Below are 20,094 nucleotides of genomic sequence, written 5' to 3' on the forward strand. Positions count from 1 at the left end.
GAATTTGGGGAGTTTTGGAGCAGCAAATGTTCTTCAATGTTAGGGACCGAGTCTGGAGAGCTGGCCGGATAAACGACACGTACACCGATACGATTTGAGCATCGTTCTGCCTTTATTGTTTAACTATGCCAACTTATATCTACTTTTGCAAAGATTCACACCCAGTCCCTCTAGACGGCCTCTAATCAGCGGGGGAGCCAACCAGTGCATAACTTGCCAAGGATTTTCAGGGCAGCCTGCAGCCAGGTGGTTTCCAGGCCTGCCTGCAGCCAGGGGCCAGTTCAGGGGCTTTTCCTCAGCAACCCTGGGTTGTCCAACCTTTCCAGGGGTATCATATGCCCCTGTTCTGCAAGGAGTCCCTCAACACTTCAAAACTTGGTATTTCCTCTGAAGAAAGGACATTTTTGTTTGGAAAATGCCAATGTTAGTTGTAAACTTCTGACTAGTTCTAGTCCATAATTTGTCAAGCTCACTTGTTTCTCTTCAGCGGCGCTACGCTGTAGTCAGAGGAGATAACTGCAAGCTTCAAAACGTTTCATATGTGGATTTGTGTGAGATGCATGACTGTGTTAGTTTTGCTGTTTTATTGTGTATGGAGGTAACAGTGATTCCCAACAAACATTTGAATTACAGCTTTTGCTTCACAAGAAGCATCAGCTGACTTGTTTTTCAATTTCCTCTGCCTTGTGCTCTCAGGCCACATTTTCAGCAGTTCAGTGGTTTGCATAGCAGGTATCTTCAGACAGTAGGACACCTTGTACTAGAAGATCCTCAGAATTGCCCTAATGACATTTACTGTGATACTCAGAAACTTCTTATTCAGAGGCTATGAAATACAACAATTTTATAATTGAGCATAACTTTGTCACTTGTATTTTTTGAATGGGCTTACTGAGCAGGAAGATCACATTCAAGCTGAAGATTTGATATGCTGCTACAACTACCCTGTAAATTTACTCTTAGTTGAATAGTTATCAGTACCTCTAGAGCCTTGCTTTTTTAAAGCTAGTTTTAAGGCTGATTATTTTGCTGCAAATCCTTAGAAGATTTTTGATATAAGAGAAAGTCTGTGCAGTTAGAGAAATAGTTGTAAAAGTTGTGAGTTTTTTTACTTAGAGTTGCATGTTTGATAAAAGAAGCTGCTATTATTTTGTCTGGATTCAGTGCTCATTGTATATTATCTTAACACTTTCAGCCATCTCTCAGGGCTTTGAAATAATCCAATATAAACTCCATTATCTCAGCTTTCATCTTCATATTTGACTTATGTTTGCAATCTCCACTGTTTCTCTGTGGAGAGCTTAACTCCCTGTGCATTTAACTTTAACGTGATTGTTTATTTGGGGAGAGGAGTCATAAAAATGAGATGAAACATAGTAACAGCCTACAGATTTTTGTCTGGGCTTATGGATAACACAACTGTCTTCATGGCCTAATAATTTAATCCTAGGAATGAACTTCCAGGGGACTAGTAACAGAAGTTTTAATGCCTAAATTAGTTTTTGTTAAAATGGTATGAAGCAGCAAGTTCTGGGCTTTTTTTTTTGTTTTTTTTTTTTTTTCAGTTGTTCACTTAGAAATCAAAAACCTAGATTTGTTTTAGGATCAAGAGAGGCAGTAGTATTCCTATCATGCTTAAGTACAAGGATGTCAATTCTGGTTGTATCAAGCACATGCAATTTGGCATTTTCTCCACTAAAAGAGTTACAAATATCTATTTCTGATTCTGGTAAATGTGCAGGGGATCAATACAAAGAAAATTTTATGCAGCAGCTGTACATTGTGTATTTGTATGCAGCTATATGTTTTCTTTTGTGTTAGTTAAACTGCCAAATGCTTGACATCTGCTTTTGGGAGTACTTTAATGTTGTTCTTTGAAGGCAGCACGTCAATTACTTTAAATTCATGTATAACTAGAAAACGTGTGTCAAACTAGAATTAAGCAAGAAAAAATTGATGTTCAAGGCATGGTGTAAATCCTCTGGCAGAACCATCATGCTGTAATAATACATCTCAAAATTTTAACAGTTTTGTTACTGGTAGGCAAAATAGTAAAAAGATTTCATCCTGACCCAAGCTAAAGCTTTGTTACAAATTCTTTCTCAGGTATGTTCCCATCCATCACTTCTTTTGGCAACTGAGTTTCTTGTTTTGCAAGAGAGATCCCTTTTGTACCAAAGGTGATGTGCAAGTCCAAATACACATTAAATTATGTGCTTGAGGAATCTAACAATTAATCTCTTGAGGAAATATGGACCAACAGAGTTACCAGTTGTTTGTTATAAGCTTAATTGTTTTTAAAAGGTACTGAATGTTATTTTCCGATTATAATGTGGAAAGTATAGGCATTTATATTTCTCCAGGCACTGTCTGATCTAGATGGTCTCTCCCTCTACACTCAAAAACATGAATTTTACTTGCCATTGGGGCTGGGCAAGCTGCTGAAGAACCAACTGAGCTTTTTGCATTTGCAAATCCTTTAGGCAACTATTTATTTTAAACTCTCTTTGCTTCATAAAAATATGTTCGCCTGGAACCTCCTTTCTTCTTTGACTTCTTACGACCGACTCTTTGAACACACTGTAGTAAATGAGCTTTGCCATGTGATATTGTAACAGCAAAGAATTACAGGTGCCTAAGAAAAGCAGAAGTATTTTGATTTTGAAGAACCAGGCTCTTGCAACTAAGAGAAAAAAGGAAGCTTATACTGTCTGTATGAAACAGCATCTATTATCAGAAGGCCATAGTAGGCCTGTAGTAAGCTGCTCTACTGTTGATACATTTGCCCTTGGTTGATCTTCTTAGGTAGGAAGAACATCGAGTTTTTTATCTGCAGTTCGCTTTTTCTCCTGGACTTCTAGGACAAGGTGATTGTGTGGGCAGCTCTGACACAACTATGTCACATTTTTCCAGTGAAAAATCACTTTTTCACTATTTTATATAAACTTATTTTAATGTTCCGTAGCTCCTTTTCAATTGCAACTTCTTGTTTTATCATGTGGTTTAGGTGTGGTCACATTTGTAGGAGTGTTTGTTGAATGGAATAATCAGTATTTGTGCCAATCATTCTTCAGAGGATTAGTAAAGATTCCTCAAAGCTTTCCTACATGTATGACCTGCATATTTGTGTCTGCATACACCTCCAGAATGTCTCTCCCTAGTGAAAACACTTACTAATCACAAGGATTTGAATGAATGTCTGGACATTTTTAAATTTAAAACCTCTTTTTCTGATCCAGTGCATATCAGTTCTCATATTGGTCACATTCTGGATGACCTAGACATGGGCTAGGACATGGAGTAAAGTGCTTTTGCTTGCTAGGGAGCTTCACAGAATGTGTCTGTTCCTGTGATGAAGTGTGACTGTAGAGTGAAAATGCGACTGGAAGAATGTCTTCTACCAGGTACAGCCCATCACTTAGCAGCAATTTTGCTACGGGGTCTTGTGGACCAGGCATAGTTCATTGGCAGATCTCAGTGCAGGTCATTTGGCCACTGTGTTCTTGGTGGGATCCTGGGACAGGAAAGGTTCCCTGTTGTCCAGTGCTGACAGAAGAGGCGAGCACCATGACAGGGGAGTGTGAAGTAGAAAATACAATGTTTGAGACTTGGTAGATATGAACTTAGCACTAAAACTTTCCCCCAAAGCATCTAAGATGATGCTATAAAAGTATTTTGAAGACTTGTAAATCTTGTGTTTCCCTCTGTTCCTCCATATTTCAAAATTAAATTATTCTAATATCATTTATGGCAATTGTTTTTCTTCATCCTCTGTTGCGAGACAAAGTCACCACTCATCTCTCAGCAGTAGTATGATTGGATTTATCTGTAAGAATTACATTTTGGAAGTTTATGTTGTTGTCTTGGTTTCACGAATTATTTTGGTATATTCTTGCTGGATATCTAACTTAGCACGAGTAATTCTTTTTCAAGTACCTTCTCATGAAAAATCACAGTAGTTATAATTATTTGTTTCATAACTACTGTTTATCATGTCTGACAACATACATGTTTAATCATAAGAAAAATCTTGCCATTTTTCAATTTTTGGGCTCTTGATTCACTTCATCATCTAACTGTCAGAAATGGTTCATTGATATTTTCTCTGTACAGAAGATAGTTCTGTAAAAGGGACTGGTTAGATACTAGAAATGATCCCAGGCTGTGCAAATTACAGGCTTTTGATGTCAAAACAATGTATCTACAGAAGATACTCTTTCCAGCTTCTTTCCTAAGAATTAAAAAAACCCTCAAACATTTTTTGTGCTACCCAAAATTGCTAAACACAGAATACTGTATGGCTGGTAACAAATTGTGTATAAAGGTCTACTTCATGTTCTCTGCCAGAATGCAAAACTAAACGCTCTTGCTACTCCATATCTGACCCATTTGATTAGTTCTACTGCTGGGCAAGAATTTTCTCATTTTCTCATGCTAAATTAGTCATTCTACTGTAAGTGTATTTTAGGGAATAAGGCTATTAAAATGCAAAGATTAAAAAAATGTCATATATGCCTTTAATCTCCTGAGCAACATCTTTAACAGGTTAATGTGATATGCCATTGTTTGGTATTAAGTATCCTGGTTACATAATTAGCACAAGAAGACATACAAAACAAATATTCTTCCTGAGTGTTCGCAATCCAATACCAGGAGGAATCAGAGAAGAACTGACCAGACATCCAGTTAGAAGATAAGCTGTCCCCTTTTTTTCCTAACTGGACCTGTGAATGCATAAAATTTCTCCTTTTACAGTTCTGTATACATGAACTGTGCAATTTTGAGTATTTTGATTAGCAGATTGCTTACAGATGGATTTAGTTAATTTTTGAGCAGCAGAAAGACTTTGCTTCATGTCACTGGAGAATTCCGTAGTCTGTACTGAGTTTGATCTGAAACTTGAAGTTGTTCCCTTCCTTGATTACCACATGCCTTGTTCCGTAGGGTAACTGGTCTTCCCAGCCTGTGAGGAGGCCAGGAGGGAGGGAGGGAAGAGGTGCCAGTACTGAAGCTTTTAATGAGGCATGTGTTAGTCTCATTAATAATTTTTTGCTGTATATTAAATTGACTTACTGGAAACATTAACAACTTTTGCCTTTGATTAAAAATGGTGAAGAAAAAAAATATTTTTTTGGGGGTTGTTTTTTGTTCTTCAGCTGTTGACTGTTGCTAGCTTCAGGTCCTTCTGAGGAGCCATAAAGGCCAGAGACTTCCTTTTGGTTTAATTAAGTCTAAGGAATTTGGGGAAAATACACAAAATGTGAGAGACAAGACCAGTCAGAATCAGCAGTAGTGTGTCAGTGTCCGAAATGAGTATCAGGATCTATTTTGCTTGAATAAACTCTGTGTTATTGATGCCATCACTGTCTGTGTTGTAAGCAGTGTGTGTACAGCATCATACAACTCAGAGAAGGAATGGGAGATATCCTCGGGATCACACAGATGTGATCTCTTTTGGAGCATTGCACATGCCAAGTGTCTGGGTGGATAAGGCCATGCCGTTGTCTGACTTACCCCAGCTGAAGATTTGGCTTCTAGTCCAATGTCCCAAAATTATGGCAGATCCCGACTGAAAAGTTTTTCTTTCCAGGGCTTAAATAGCTGAGGTGTGACTTCCTGCCATATGTACAGGGAATATAAACTCCATTTCACTTACCATGGCTGAAAAGTAGGGCAGTTTACTTTGGAGGTGAGCAGGTTGGCTTTAAACACTCCGGGAATTGTGTAGGAGCTTTGCAGTCTAGAAGGCTCCCTTAGTCACTACATGACTGTCTGCTGTGGAACAGCTCATTTCCAGCTCATCTATGTTTTATGTGGGCTGAGAAGTTTGTGTGCAGCCATGGTGTTGTGGCCTATTGCTCAGTTAATAGCAGTTTCAGTTCTGGTTTATACCCACACCAGTAGAAAGACTTGTAGTCTCTGGCACAAGGCTGTTTTGTACTATCCAAAGTGTCATCCAGCGGTGCAAAGTAGCCAGGGAAATGTGAATTATGCAGGTTAGTTACTGTGTAGGATAACTGAAATGGTTTTGTACTTGCCAAACACCTCAGTGAGTTTGACTCTGCAACTTTAGTCAATGTGTAAAAAATGTCCATTTAAAAAAAAGTCATGTTTCTATGAAATAACATGTTTCCTGTGCTGTAATAGGTTTAGAAAACTTATTGTTCTAGTTTGGTTTTGACCACTGAACCTTGAACATTCCTTTCTTTCACATCACAGGGTCGTGATGTGTATCAATGGGGTTTTGGTTGTTTTGACCCTAGTTCTACCCCAGGGAAATGTAAATATTTGTTCTCAATTTTCCTGGGCACATTGATTAACAAACAGGCCATTGTAACAAACTAGCAAAGCCATGGCTCATTGCATGAGCTGATAAATTTGGAATGTGACATTGTGTTGAAATATTGAAAGCTTCAAAAGGTTAGTTATAAAGTGACGTGGGTAATGAGTGAGATGTTCAGAGCACCCAGGAGTGCGTTAGTAGCAGTAAGAAAGGCCAGCTCTTAAACCCATACAAATCAAACCAGCACAGAGCGTCTGGCTCAGACACATTACATTTTTTGACTGTTGTTTCGTTGCTGTCCAGTGTGGCTTTGAAAGTACATATTATCCTGTAAATCATGCAGCTGTTTAGTTGCTCCCTTTGATGGAGGGACACTTCTGGTAAGGAAATTAAAGGAATCAGATAGTGATACCATTTCTTAGCTATGGATGACTGGCAAGTGTCTTCATGGCAGCACTGTGAAAGTGGTGCCAGACCTCTGTCTTTAGCATATGTCTAGTTATTTAATGTACACTGAAAGGAAGAGAAAAGCTAAGAATGGGACATTTCTATTTGAACGTATTCTCAAGTGCATAAAACCTTTCTAGAAACTGAATATGCAGCCTGGCATGTTCAGAGGCTACTTAAAATGCTAATTGATGAACTGTATACTTTTCTTATATACAAGGATTGACTCTGTGAAGTGTCACATGCCTCTTGCAAGTAGCCAACGGGACATTGGGTAGTCTCCTGAGTCTGTCCCACTTTCCAGTCTATATTTTTATAGTAAGTGTGGAGAAGTATAGTGCGGCATTCATACAAGCAAACACTCTGTGCATGGGGATCAGTAAATATGTTCACACCAAGCAAAAGAAATAAACTTAATTTTGATACATCTCCATGTTAGGGATTATGTTTCTTACCTTTTACTAGTTAGCACATGTCTGAAGAATGAAGTGAAACCCATTATTTTTTGTCTGTGTACATCAAACCAATGTGTGCATTGCTCAGAGTCTTTACATGAACAGCCATTCTCAATGATGGTTTCCCTTTAATGCCATATGTGTGACATTCTCTTCCCAGTCTAACACTTCTTGGAGTTAGAAAGATTGCATAAGCCAGCCCATCCATAGTGTTCCAAAAAGGAGTGGCATGTTTTTTAGTTATTTAGTGAGTTTGACTCTGCGTCTTTTGTCAATGCGTATAAAAATGCCCATTAAAAAATAAATTGTGTTTCTGTGAAATAGGTATTTCCTGTGCTGTAATAGCTTTAGAAAACTTACTGTTCTAATTTTTTTTCATGTAGTCAGCTGAACATAAGTGTAACAGAAATTTTTTAATGAGAATTGTATTAAGGTGGTGTGTATATTTATGTATACTCACACATTATATTCAAGTACACACGTGTGGATATGCACAGACTAATTCAAAATGGTTTTCTTACAGAAACAATTTTTTGTATGTGTACGTATGACAGTATTCCTGAGGTAATGGTTTGGCTGCTGATCATTTAGCTTTGGTTCTGAGTTTTTTTCAACAGTCAACACTGGAAGATGTAAGTACCGGAAGTAGATTGAGCAATGTGTTGCATATGTTTCTTAAGTGTTATGTTTGTGTTTGTTGAATTTGTAAATATTTAGAATATAGCTGTGTTTAACATATAAGGGAAAAATATATCGGATGTTGTTAAAAAGCCGCTGTGAGGGCATGGATTTTTTTACCCTGCTTCAGTTGGATGCTGATGTGCTGTGTCTTTGTGTTTAAAAGGGCTGTTAGGAGACACTCAGAGCTAATCACAAATTCAACCCCAGTGTATTATGACCCAAGATGAAAGCTGGACTTTAAGGGACTCTGTAAAATGTGTTCTGAGATTCAAGTGTTTATACAGTCCTCAAACACCACAGAGTGATTCCCATTCCCAGAACCTAACCTGTGTTGAGTTTAGCTGTTTTGTTTCGCCCAGACTTTGCAAGGTGCTTTGCAAAGTCATTTCACAGATGGTAACTTCTCTCTGAAGCAAGGAAAATCCATACTGCTGTAAGAGGCTCAAGAAAAATCCATACTGCTGTAAGAGGCTCTGTGTGAAATAACTTTTTTCTTTCTTTTTTTTAAAGAATAGAAAAATAAAAATTATGGTGGTTTTGAGAATCTGTGATCCCATGGTATATTTCCAACTGTGTGTAGCTCTTGTTGCCTTGCAAATTCTCATTGGATTGATTGCTTCCAGCTAACATAAAGTTTTCTCTGAGTTTCTCCTTCCTCCCCTGGACACTTTGTGTTGCTGCTGTGTGTTGTCGTGTAATACTTCAGATAAGTATCTCATCACAAATTATGAGTTGTTGTCAACATTTGTCAGTAGGAAACGGAAGGTGCCCTTGAATGGGTCTTTTCAAACAAACTGAAAATGTACAAAATTTAAAGATAAAATCATAATGGGGTCAGATCACTGATTAATGTAAATCTGCTTACAGTTGCTGATGTAAATGGGAAAGTGCTGATTTACATCATCAGAGAATGTGGCTGGTGAAATGAAAAGAAAATAAAGGGGTTAGGGGGCTAGTAATGCTGGTGTCTTAATGTAAGCACAAACTTTCACCCAAGACCACTGTGTTGTTAATATGTAACTCTGCAGTGCCAGAGGGGTCAGGCTATTCCAGACACCAACACTGTGGTGCCTCCTACAAACACAACAGGAGCAGAACTATGTATTCTTTAATTAAACCCCAGGCCAGGTCTTCCGCTGGGGTGGTTTAGTGGAACTCCATACACTTGAAAGGAATGAAATTGATTTACTATGGCTGAGCACTTGGTCTTTTATTAATGTGTACTTCTGTATTTTGAAATTAGGTACCTTGATTTTCGTGACCATAAATAGTTTAACACGGATCAGACAGAAGTTATTCTAAACTCTATGAACAGAACAGTCAGATTAATGAGAAGAAAGGTGTATAGTACGGAAGTGGTGGGTTTTTTCTTACTTCTTTTCCTTTTTAATCGCAGTGTAGTCTTTAATCACAGTGTAATCTTTATAAAACATGGCTTCAGAACAGGCTGGGATTGCTTATGCTGAATTTTTCAGTATTGTACTCAGAGAGCTTAATATAACATGCTGTAGCCAGAACATACATTGGGTGTCTGTGAGAGTTCTCTCTTATGCATCATGGAATTCTGCATTATGCTATGTAGCTTTATACTTGCATATACTTGCAGACTTGCCAGCTTCAAAATTAAAGGTGGTGTACATCTCATTTGCAGCACCCCTGGTGCAGGCACTTTCCTCCATCTGTTTGGTTTTGTTGGTTTTTAATTTTGCTAATAAAATGTATATTTTCTCCTTTCCTCTCTCTCATTTGCAGACCAGAGTGTTCCTGGTCTGCATGAACACAGAGTTTATCTTTCTTTTGGCCCCTGAACCAGACCAGGTGTAAAACATCTTCAAGAGGCAAGTTGTCCCAACGACATTAGTTATCTCTCCTCTTCTAGACAAACATTAGCCTAAGCCTCTGTCAAAGAGCAAGTGGACACGAAAAAAAAGATGTAGTACTCTTGTCCCTGCTGTTCATGTCAGGTGTGCCAAAAGACTTTCCAGAATTTTGTGCCACCAAGGTTCAGCATATTAAAAGCTCCTAGAAACAGATCTTGTAAATGCTAAATTACTTAATGGAATAATAGAATCTCTTAGGTCAAAAGGCACCTTACAGATCACCTGGTTCCAGCCCCCCCTGCCATGGGCAGGGACACCTTTCACTAGACCAGGTTGCTCAGGGCTCCATCCAGCCTGGCCTTGAGCACTTCCAGGGATGGGGCATCCACAGCTTCTATGGACAACCTTGTTCCAGTGCCTCACCACCCTTAACAGTCTAAAATTTCTTCCTAATGTCTAATCTAAACCTACCCTCTTCCAGTTTGAATCCATTCCCCCTTGTCACTACATGCTCTTGTAAAAAGTCCCTCTCCATCTGCGTTGTGGGCTCCCATCAGGTACTGTAAGGCTGTAATTAGGTTACCCAAAAGCTTTCTCTTCTCCAGGCTGAACAATCCCAAATTCTCATGGTCATCTTAGTATTCTCATGCACTGATTTTTGAAATGTCACTTTATCAAATGTATTAGTGTACTAACATTCTTTTCATTTTTTTAATACAGAAGGTACATTGATTTAAACAGGCTTAGATAAACAATGCAAGTTTATATTTTGTTCTGGTTTAGGCCATTTTTAGGTAGAACAGACAAATATTTAATCTTTGCCCAAGCTGGTCCCATGTTATAATCCCCTGCAGTTTGCTTGTTTAATAGCAGGCCTCACTTGTAAGGCCACAGAAGGCTGCCAGAAATGTTAATGACCCTCAGAGAGCAACCTAAAAGACAAACTTGCAAGTTGATGCCTCAGTATCTATTATTGGCAGAAATACAATCCTTCAAATAATAAATGAGCTTTTAACATCTGTCAGATTATTGTTTTCTCAGGATTCTTGTGACTGGGCTATGTGCAATCACTTGATGGCCTTCTGAGGCGCGTACACCAAAATTAATGGTTTCATCACCCTTCAGGACCAACTAAGTAGTGAGGCACACCTGGGGCTGTCCTAAAGGGCTCCTTTATGCCTAGTGAATGCTTTCTAGCTGTTCCAGTAATGTGGAGCATTGGAACCTGAGTGTTGCAGGCTGCATCAGAGAACTTAGTTTGAGGGACTATTTGGAGAGACTGTGGGAGAGCTTGACCGGCATAAGTGAGCATCAGGAATAGATGTGGAATCAACTTTTAGAAAAAGTGATTTATAACTTTACTATTTATGTATTGGATATTTTATAGGGGATTATCCTGGCAACCTACCAGCTACAAAGAAAGGTGTAAGGGCATCCAAGGTTCAGTAACTCCCATTTTGTGTGCAACCTATATTTGGAGCCTGGACATTAGGACCTGATGCTGTGGAAGTAGATCAGTATTGTTTTAGCCTTCAGTAGCATACCCTTTAGAAAATTGCTTTTTTTTTCTGTATTCTGAAGCTCTTTATTAGATTGCTTATGCTGAGAAAATAACCCTTTAATGGCTGACAGCAGCAAAAGAAATGTTTTCAGATGTTGTAGTTTAAGGTGTATTTTCTTTCTTTTCCAGTAAATTTTCATTTCAAATTTTGGTGACATAAATGACCAGTTTTGCTCTGAAGAATATGCTTTAAATGTTTCTGCAAGAATGGCTGTGCTGGTTTGGACAAATTTGGAGGAAAATATCCCCTGAGAGAAGGCAGGTTACAACCATCCCTCCCCCCACCAGGTTCAGGAAAAAAGAAATTTTCCTTGGGGGAAAGTGAAAGAGATAAAAACTATTTATTTAAAAAACACACTGGAAAAGGATAATAATGCTAAATAATGAAACCTCTCACTGTGGAGAGAAACCTGGGGAAATTTCAGAGTCCTTCCGTAGGTGTAATCTCTCTCCTCGTTGGAGCTGAGTTGTGAGCCCACCTCCAGGGCCTTGGTGGAAAATTCTCCTGGTGTGTTCTGATGTTGAAACAGTCCAGAAGAGAAGAAGGGAAAAACTGAAGTCCGAGGAAAACAAAGTTCAACTCTTCGTCTCTCTCCGGAGAAGAGGAGCCGAAAGCTGGCAGAAGAGCAAGCCGGGTGCTTCCGCTGCTCTTGCTGCTGCAGAAGCAGAGGAGTCTGTGTATCTGTGTCCTTGAACAACTGCTTTGAAAAGTTCACTCGGTTTTTCCCTCTCTCCCCTCTCAGGCTCAGTTTAAAGGCACAGAAGGGCATAAAGTTAATTTCTGGGCATAGAACAGCGATAGCAGGTACACATCATAAAGTCACCCCAAGACAATGGCTGAGCTCCTAAGTTATTTGGCAGTTCTCAAAAAAATGTCTTTGCCTCCCCTAATGAGCTGTATGATAAAAACCTCTTACTCTCTTTCCACTACTCTGTAGTACTACTCTGTAGTAGTAGGTGTGAATCTTCCACCTGATTGAGATCACACTGGAATTAACAGCAAGACTGTGAACTGCAGTTACCTTAGGCATTAGTGCATATCTTATGTACAGTCTAGTACAAAATTTCTCTTGGTATGAGGCCAAGACAAACATGCATCTAGAAAATAGATCTCAAGGAGTAAATGCGCTGCCTAGTGAATTGCTTGCGTAAAGGGAAGGTCCCCAGCCATTCCAGGAGTCTGCTTCCTAGTCTGGTCTGCAAGCAGTGCTGGCATGATGCTGCACTAACATCTTCCTTGCTGTCTCTCCTGTTGTAGATGTCTCTGGACAAAATATCCCTTTGCACTGAGCTTCAAATCACTGTGCCCTTCTGGTGCTGATTGCTTCTGTTTAGTCTTTTTAGTGTTTGTAGCTGTGCAAAGGCTAATTCTGCATTTCTCCATCCATGACCAGTGTGGGCTTTTCTGTCCTCTGAGTCTCTCAAAAAACAGATGTTTGAGAGGGCTACACAGCTCACAAAGATCTTTGAAAAACAAGAAGTTGAAGTTAGTTGAATTCAGAATAAATGTGCTTCTTCTTTAGCAGACATTGAAAACAGATTTTGTTCTACAGATTTACCTGTTGTTGTGTTTTACTTGAAGTGATTGTACACTAAGGAGTGCCAGTATTGCTTTTGTTTTGTTGGTTCCTTTTCTCCCAGGTTTGCTCTCTTACCTCCAGAATTTATGTGCTTGGCATAGAATTTGCAGTGTGGAGCTCTTTGAGTTGTGTGGAAAGTTAGATTTGATTATTTTAATAATAATTTTTAGCCTGTTTGGAATATGTAATAGGTTGAGCTCCTCTCTTTTCAGTGTATGCAACAGAAAGATCTGGACAGCATTCCAGTTGTTACTAAATGAATTTATGTGAAAATTCAAGCAAAGACTAAAAGCACTGGAGTTCAGACCATTTCCCACAAATTAAATGAAAAGTACTGGTTAAGTTAGCACAAAGTGTGATAGAACTGCAACACATCATGTCATTAGACACTGTCATTTACATAGTGACTGGAAAATTGCCAGTTTTAATAAACTTTGTATATCTGTTTGGAAGCATGTCTCTCTGCATACCGGCTGCTTAATCCTTTAAGCTTTTATGGTATTTTTTTTTAGAAATGTAGCCAACTTGTTAATGCATGTACTATAACTCTTGAATGTTTGTTTGGGTTTAACACCTTATTTTGATTTGCTAATGATGAAGAATTAAAAAAATCTTCCTAATGATTTTGGAGTTTGTGTTTATCCTTTTTTTTTTTTTTTAACTTTCTGTTCATTATAATGACCTTAATGTTGATCTCAGTGCAGTGTGTGTTCAAAAGGGTACTGTGACTAATGCTGGGAATTAAGTAGCCTGTGTACTATCCTGAAGGCTAAAAATCTGTGGTTCACCTTACTTTTGAGTCATTGCCCTAAAATGAGCAGAGTGTTCAGGAACCTTTCTAAATTGCTGGTGGATTTGGATGTAAAGACCTGGACAAGACCAAAACTAGTTATTATAGTAGCAGAGAGATCTAGCAACGACATTTATTGTTAAAAAAAGAAGATTGTTTAACTGCCTGCACCATGGTTATAAGTAATAAAAACTAAGAGAGCAAGAACAGCATTTGGGAGTTTGTGTGTGTAGGACAGCCAAAGATGTCCATACAATTCTGCCTTCTCAGGGCAAACCATATGTTGTCCCATGGTGCACTGTGGTATACTGTGCTGTGGTTGTTATTCATCACACACGTAAACCTGCAGCACTAATTATGTGTGCTATGTAGAAGGTGAAGCTGGAATGGAATAAAATGCATGCTTTAAAGGCATGCTGTCCTACTTGCTGATGGTGGTCAGGGTAAGCTTTTTCCAAATGTGAAGACTGCGTCATTTCTAATTCTTTTGTTCTTGCAGGTCAAGCCAGTTACTCACAGTAGGATCACCGTGTCAGCACGGTTTCGAAAGCCTCTCCAGGAGCCCTACACTATTTTGTAAGTAGAATTTTCACTTAGTGGTGTGTTCACTTCAGGTGAGCTTTGTTTAAAGTGCTCCTCCAAGTTATTTTACTTTGTTTTATTTCAGCCTGGTTGCTAATGGAGATGTTATTAGCCCTGCAGTGCGCCTCCTCATTCCCAGGAAAACACTGAATCACTGGGATCATATTCTTGAAATGGTTACAGGAAAAGTAACCCTCAGAAGTGGAGCTGTTCACAGGTATCAGGAAGCTGAATATTTGCAAGATACATTTGGTATGCCTAGATATGTTTCTAAAGCTCCATAGGTAGATATAATGGATCATTCCTATTTTATGGGAAGTTCCACTGTAAGAAAATTAAAATATGTCAAAAAACTACAAAGTGGAAATACGTTGACTCCAAATAATTTCAGGTTTCATTTCAACTGCTATTTAAAAAGAATAACCTCAATTTGCTTAAACTGTTATTTTAAAATTGATATTAATTAATTAATTAGTTATCAGGCCTGTAATAATACAATAATAATGCAATATACTTAGTGCTAATAATTAAGTTACATGTCATAATAAAATAAATGAGTGTGGTAAAGTTGGTGAAGATGTTTGGAACGTGAGATACATGTGATGTGTGTTACTTTTTAATTTTGATAATTCTTTAAATTCATTGGGGCAAGCAATTTCAAGGAAAATACTATAGATTCTTTAGAGTTTGTATACCTGGGCTAAGACTAGGATGTGCTTAATATTCAGCCCTTAGCCTCCTAATAAAAGCCAAGGCCAAAATTGTTTTTGGGGTTTTCCAGTTCCAGTGTTTCAGCTGGTCTGAGTTGTTGTGGTATCCGAGGAATAGGAAGTGACCTCTTGGATAGGTAGGTTTCAGTCCCTTAAGGCTTTTGCAATGTAAAATCAGTTACCTAAATTGGTATGTGGTAGTTGTTACAAGTTTTAGAGCAAAATGATAGATGTGATGTCCATGAGAAACTGTGCAATGTAAGTGGGCTGTCAAGGTGTGCAAGCAAATTACCAACATTCCAGTGTTGCCCCATGCAGAGCACATTACAGAAATCTCTTCATCAGGTGGGAAAGGGCCTTTTGTGGAAAACCATTCTTCACAGCCTAGGCAATGTCTGAGGCTAAGCTTGCAAAATCTTTCTCAAACCAGTGAACATAAGGTAGTCTTTTAGTTCTGATTGCTTTCTCTGAGCGGATACAGGTGAGAGAAGATTAAGGTAATGCTATCTGTTGATGATTAGCTGTCATCAAGTTTTTCCTCTCAGCTCTGCACTTACTTGCTTCTATTAGCTGGCTACTTAGGACTTTTACTTGCAGTAAAGTAAGCCTACATGTGTTGAAGCTTTCTGGATCTGTTTCTCAGCTAGTGTAACTCAGAAGTGAACAAAGTGAGAAAAGACATTTACAACATACCAATTCTTTCTGCTCTCAGGTTGTTTAGCAATTTAAAAATGTTTCACATTTTATTCTCATTACTTGGTGCTACTCTGGTGAAATTGAATGTTGTACATGAAAGCATTCAATAGATAACTAAGATACCTTTTGAGAAGTTCCCTTCAGTGCTCCCCTTTAATCCTTCAAAAATAAGATAATGTACATGACATTTTTAATTATTTAATGTTTTCCCCTTGCTGGTTTTCTATTAACTCAGTTTTCATTTTCTTTTCCTTAAAATACTAGAAATACATATTAAATCTGTTAGTAAAGTCATCATTGTTCTCTGGTAAGTTACACATTACTTTCTGGGGTTTACTGAAACTATGTTAGCATTAGGGGAGATCTGGTAAGACCACTGATGCTGGGAAGATATAATTTCTCATTAAAGAAGGAGAAGTGGACTTACAAGAGCCTGCGTTATGTACCTGGCAGTTTTTTCTTTTCCATGTTATTAAAAGACTTTAAAAAGCTAAAGTCTTAGAGTTTCACATGGGGCTTTTTAAAAAAGAAATTATTGATCACCCTGATCAGCATAGGGATGTAAGCAAGAAATATGAGAGAGGAGATGATGAGAAAGCAGCTTTTCTGCTTGCCAAATTGCTGATGGGGATGGGGTGCAGCAGCCCGATGGGCAGGTACTGGGTGCATCAGCAGCTGGGAATTTGGGGATATTGTCCCAGAAGTTGTGTCTTTGCTCTCTCCCTTGTCAGCCTGTACGCTTGCTTTGTTTTGGCTGTCACTTTTTAGCTTGGATTCAGGAGGGAAAATGGAAATCCATTGACATCTCACAAGGCAGACCTAGGTCAGCCTCAGAAGAAGTGACCACAAGGACATTTTTGTTACATGATACAAGCCAGAGAGAACCCAGCTGGTCTGTGAATGGTTGTGGACAAGTGGGTGGGTAAAAATTGTGGCTTCAAAATTCAGAAATTGTAAAAAAGTAGCTTCAGAAATTAGAATCACAAAACTTGTGTATGCTTGTTATTTGTTTGAAGATCCATTTTTAAAAAATGTATTTTTGATTTCACTTTCATCTTCAGAGACTGATTATGTTTGATTTCACTATTGTGATTATTATTTTCAGGGTGAAAAATACAATTAGAGATTGCCAGCTGATCTGTAACATTTTTGTGAGTTATGTTAAACAAACAACTTCTGTGCTTTAAATATAACATTAAAACACAAGCAAAATGAAAGATCAGGAACAAAAAAACCCAGTCATTTTGTATGTACCCCTCTACAAATACATAAACAATTCTTAAACTGTGGTACACTGATTTGCTGTTTTTTCCCCCAAGTTCCCAAAGCAAAGTGCAATCTAGCAGAACACAGTGAGATTAATTCAGAAATAGGCTGCCTGCTGATTTTCCGATAGCTTGTTTTATTTTCACTGTTTTTGTGTAACTGATGTTGACTCTGTGGTAGTGAAACATAAATTGCTCTTTGAATTGCTGGCATGCCTGTGGAGTGTTTGCACTATGGAGTAAATTTGAGTAATACAAACGGAGTGCTCCAGAGTCAGCATACCTCTTCTCAAGGAAGCAGCAATGTGATCTAGATTTTAAAAAAGCTGCAATTTCACCTTTCAAAATTTTCAGTCTTTGCACTTAAAAATGTGTTGCCCTGTGGCAGGAGACACAGAAAATTAGGGTACTTTTATGAAGGTAATACAAGAAAGATGTGGACACGCTGGAACAAGTGCAGCAAAGGGCCACGGAGAGGAAGGGCTTGAAGATAACTTGGCGTATGAGGAGGGCTGGGACTCTGCAGCCTGAGGAACAAAAGGCTCAGGGGGATCTTTTAAATGTGTGGATCTTTTAAATCTTGAGGTTCATAGGGTGTCTTAGGGAGAAGTTTAGTCCACACACCCCATTCCTCTGTAGGATTCATGAGGAATTGTTAAAGATCTGAAGAGACGTTTTTTAGTATTGGCCAATTGTCTACTGGTAAACTGACCAAGCAGGTTGAAAATGGCTTTTCTGGACTTGAGTAAGTCAAACAAATGGTATCCAAGCCTGAGGCATTGGCTAAGGTTACCCAAACATTGGTTTTTGGTTGACTCACAGGCAGGATCATGTTACTTAAGGCAAATAATGAAATAATAAGGCACAAGTATGATACCTGATTTAGTTTCATGTTTTTCTTTGGTTTCTTTTCTCAGTCTCGTTTTGAGACCAGCCAATCGTAAGGCACAAAAGTTGTTTCCTTAGCATTCATACATACCTGGTGGGAATGGGTGAAGAAGACAGAGCCAGGCTCTTCTCAGTGGTGCACAGTGATAGGACAAAAGGCAATGGGCACAAAATGAAATACAGGAAATTTCACTTTAACAGAAGAAAAAGGAAATTTGCAGTAATGGTCAGCAAATAGGGGAACATGTTGCCCAGAGAGGCAGTGGAGTCTCCATCCTTGCAGGTGTTCAAAACATACCTGGAGACAGTCCTGCTCTAGTTGCTCTTGCTCTGCAAGGCATGATTGAACTAGGTGGTCTCCAGAGGTCTTGTTCCACCTCAGATATTCTGCGATTCCTGGTTCAGTAAAGTGCATGATTTTCTTCTGTTTATTCAGGGTTATGCCACCATATGTATCAATTTTAAAAGCTCTTTCTCTATTAAACTGAAAATTTTTGCATGTTATAAGTCAAGGGTGTACTCAAGGTAGCCTCTTGATATTCTTCCCCAAATGTTCATTGTATAGTTGTGTATATATTTTCACATCTTCTTTCATTGTGTTGAAATTTATGACTGTAAACTTACACATATAATAGCTCCTGTAGAACACTTCTAGAAAGTCAGTTAAGTTAGCCATTCAACATTCCTGCATTTAAGACTTAAATGAAAGTTGTTATTGTTGACTTTTAAAATAAATATAAATATTGTTGAGTTTTGGACTATACTTTGTAGGAAAGAGCTAATTTATTCTTGAATGTTCCCTCCTTACTCACTGTTTTGACCATGCTAAAATAAAACCACAAACTTGACAAGGAAGTAAGTTCCACCCACCAGTCCCTGATGCATTTATTTCTTCTCAAACAGAAGTCATTGTGGTAAGAATCTACCTGGTGTAATAGACATATTTATTACTGATAGGTGCCCAAGATACATGGCTTCTTGTTTTGATGTAGTACTGTATTTCCTGTTACTCCCACTAGGTTCCAACCTTCTGATATATACAATATAACAATATAAATGCAATATTTTTGGCATGGTCTGTGTTAGGTGCACAGGTCCTGGGCTTTCAGTCGTGAATGCTTTGTTCTTCCCAGGTTACTGCATAGTTTCTGGAGCACAAATGGAAGGTGGAACTTGGTAGGAGAGGGGGTCAGGAACTCATGGAATAGATCCCTTCCAAGGTATCAGGGGAAAGGTATTGAAGACCTTAGAAGTATAAAGTAATTTATTTATTTTTTTAGAAATTATAAGAGTATTTCATCTATTATAGCACTTCATACTTCATTAGTTTTATATTAACTGTGATTTAAGTAAGGTTTTGGTTTTTTTGGTTGGTTGGGCTTTTTTTTTAGATGTAGTTACTGATCATTGCATGGCATCTACTCTACTTTATTGGGTTTCATAACTGGAAACTAAACATAGATTTAGTGAGTTTAGATTAACATAGCTTTCAATGCTCTTAATACACCTAACTGAATGTTAAGGTTTATTATATTAAGCATTTTCATATTTTTCAGACTTTACACTGTAGATGGAAAACTTGTTCAGGATGGGTCAGACTTGGAGAATGGGCAAATTTATGTTGCAGTGGGTAGAGAGAAGTTTAAGAAGTTGCCGTATGGTGATCTGCTGTCCAAATCTACAACGAGAAGGCCACAGGGGTAAGTTCTAAAGGTGTGTGATACATTTCTCCTGTGTTTGTGTGTGTCAATTTGTTTACAAAGTGCCACCAGTAAAGTATGAAATTATTATTCCGAGAACAATGCATAGGTTATGGATGCAAAACCTTATTTGCAGCTTCTGAGAAAGTTGAGATAAGAATAAAAAAAGCAAAAATGGAAATTCAGAAGACCAATTCATCTCATAAGCATTCCCTTGATCATGTATCACAAAATTAGTGTCAGAGAAAACTTAATCCAAGTCAAAGTAATCCTATTTTTTTTCTTAGGGTACAAATGTGTACGGCTGAATGAGATTGGGTGTAGCTACAGCAGTTTAGGTATACTCTTGCTTAGTAGTGTTTTGTGAAACATGTACTCCCTTAAGTTCATTTTATATTTGGGTCTGGTTTTTTGTAGGCTAGAAAAATCACATAATAGAGTCCTAAACTGGGTGTCTGTATGGAGAAACTTTTGCTTTTTGTACCTTTGGAAAACATGAAACCATTTCATTGAAATAAATGGAAAGAAATTGTAAGGAGCATTCACACAGTAATTCATTGGATACTGCTCTACAAGTTTTTGGTATTTAGAGAATGCATTGTGAGCTAATGCACTTGTTTGAATAAGTTAATGATT

The 20,094-nt window shown here is 38.2% G+C and overlaps 1 protein-coding gene across 1 annotated transcript in view; it reads left to right on the top strand.

The window, feature by feature from the left end:
* Positions 1-20,094, top strand: part of DCDC2 (doublecortin domain containing 2) — a 56,124-nt gene that overhangs the window by 5,225 nt on the left and 30,805 nt on the right. Inside the window, exons 3-5 of the mRNA XM_010402920.4 lie at positions 14,117-14,193; positions 14,285-14,416; positions 19,315-19,458. Of these exons, the coding sequence (XP_010401222.4) occupies positions 14,117-14,193; positions 14,285-14,416; positions 19,315-19,458 (353 nt within the window). The remainder of the gene's footprint in view (positions 1-14,116; positions 14,194-14,284; positions 14,417-19,314; positions 19,459-20,094) is intronic.

The sequence above is a fragment of the Corvus cornix genome, chromosome 2, assembly GCF_000738735.6.
Source record: "Corvus cornix cornix isolate S_Up_H32 chromosome 2, ASM73873v5, whole genome shotgun sequence".
NCBI classification, from domain to species: domain Eukaryota; kingdom Metazoa; phylum Chordata; class Aves; order Passeriformes; family Corvidae; genus Corvus; species Corvus cornix.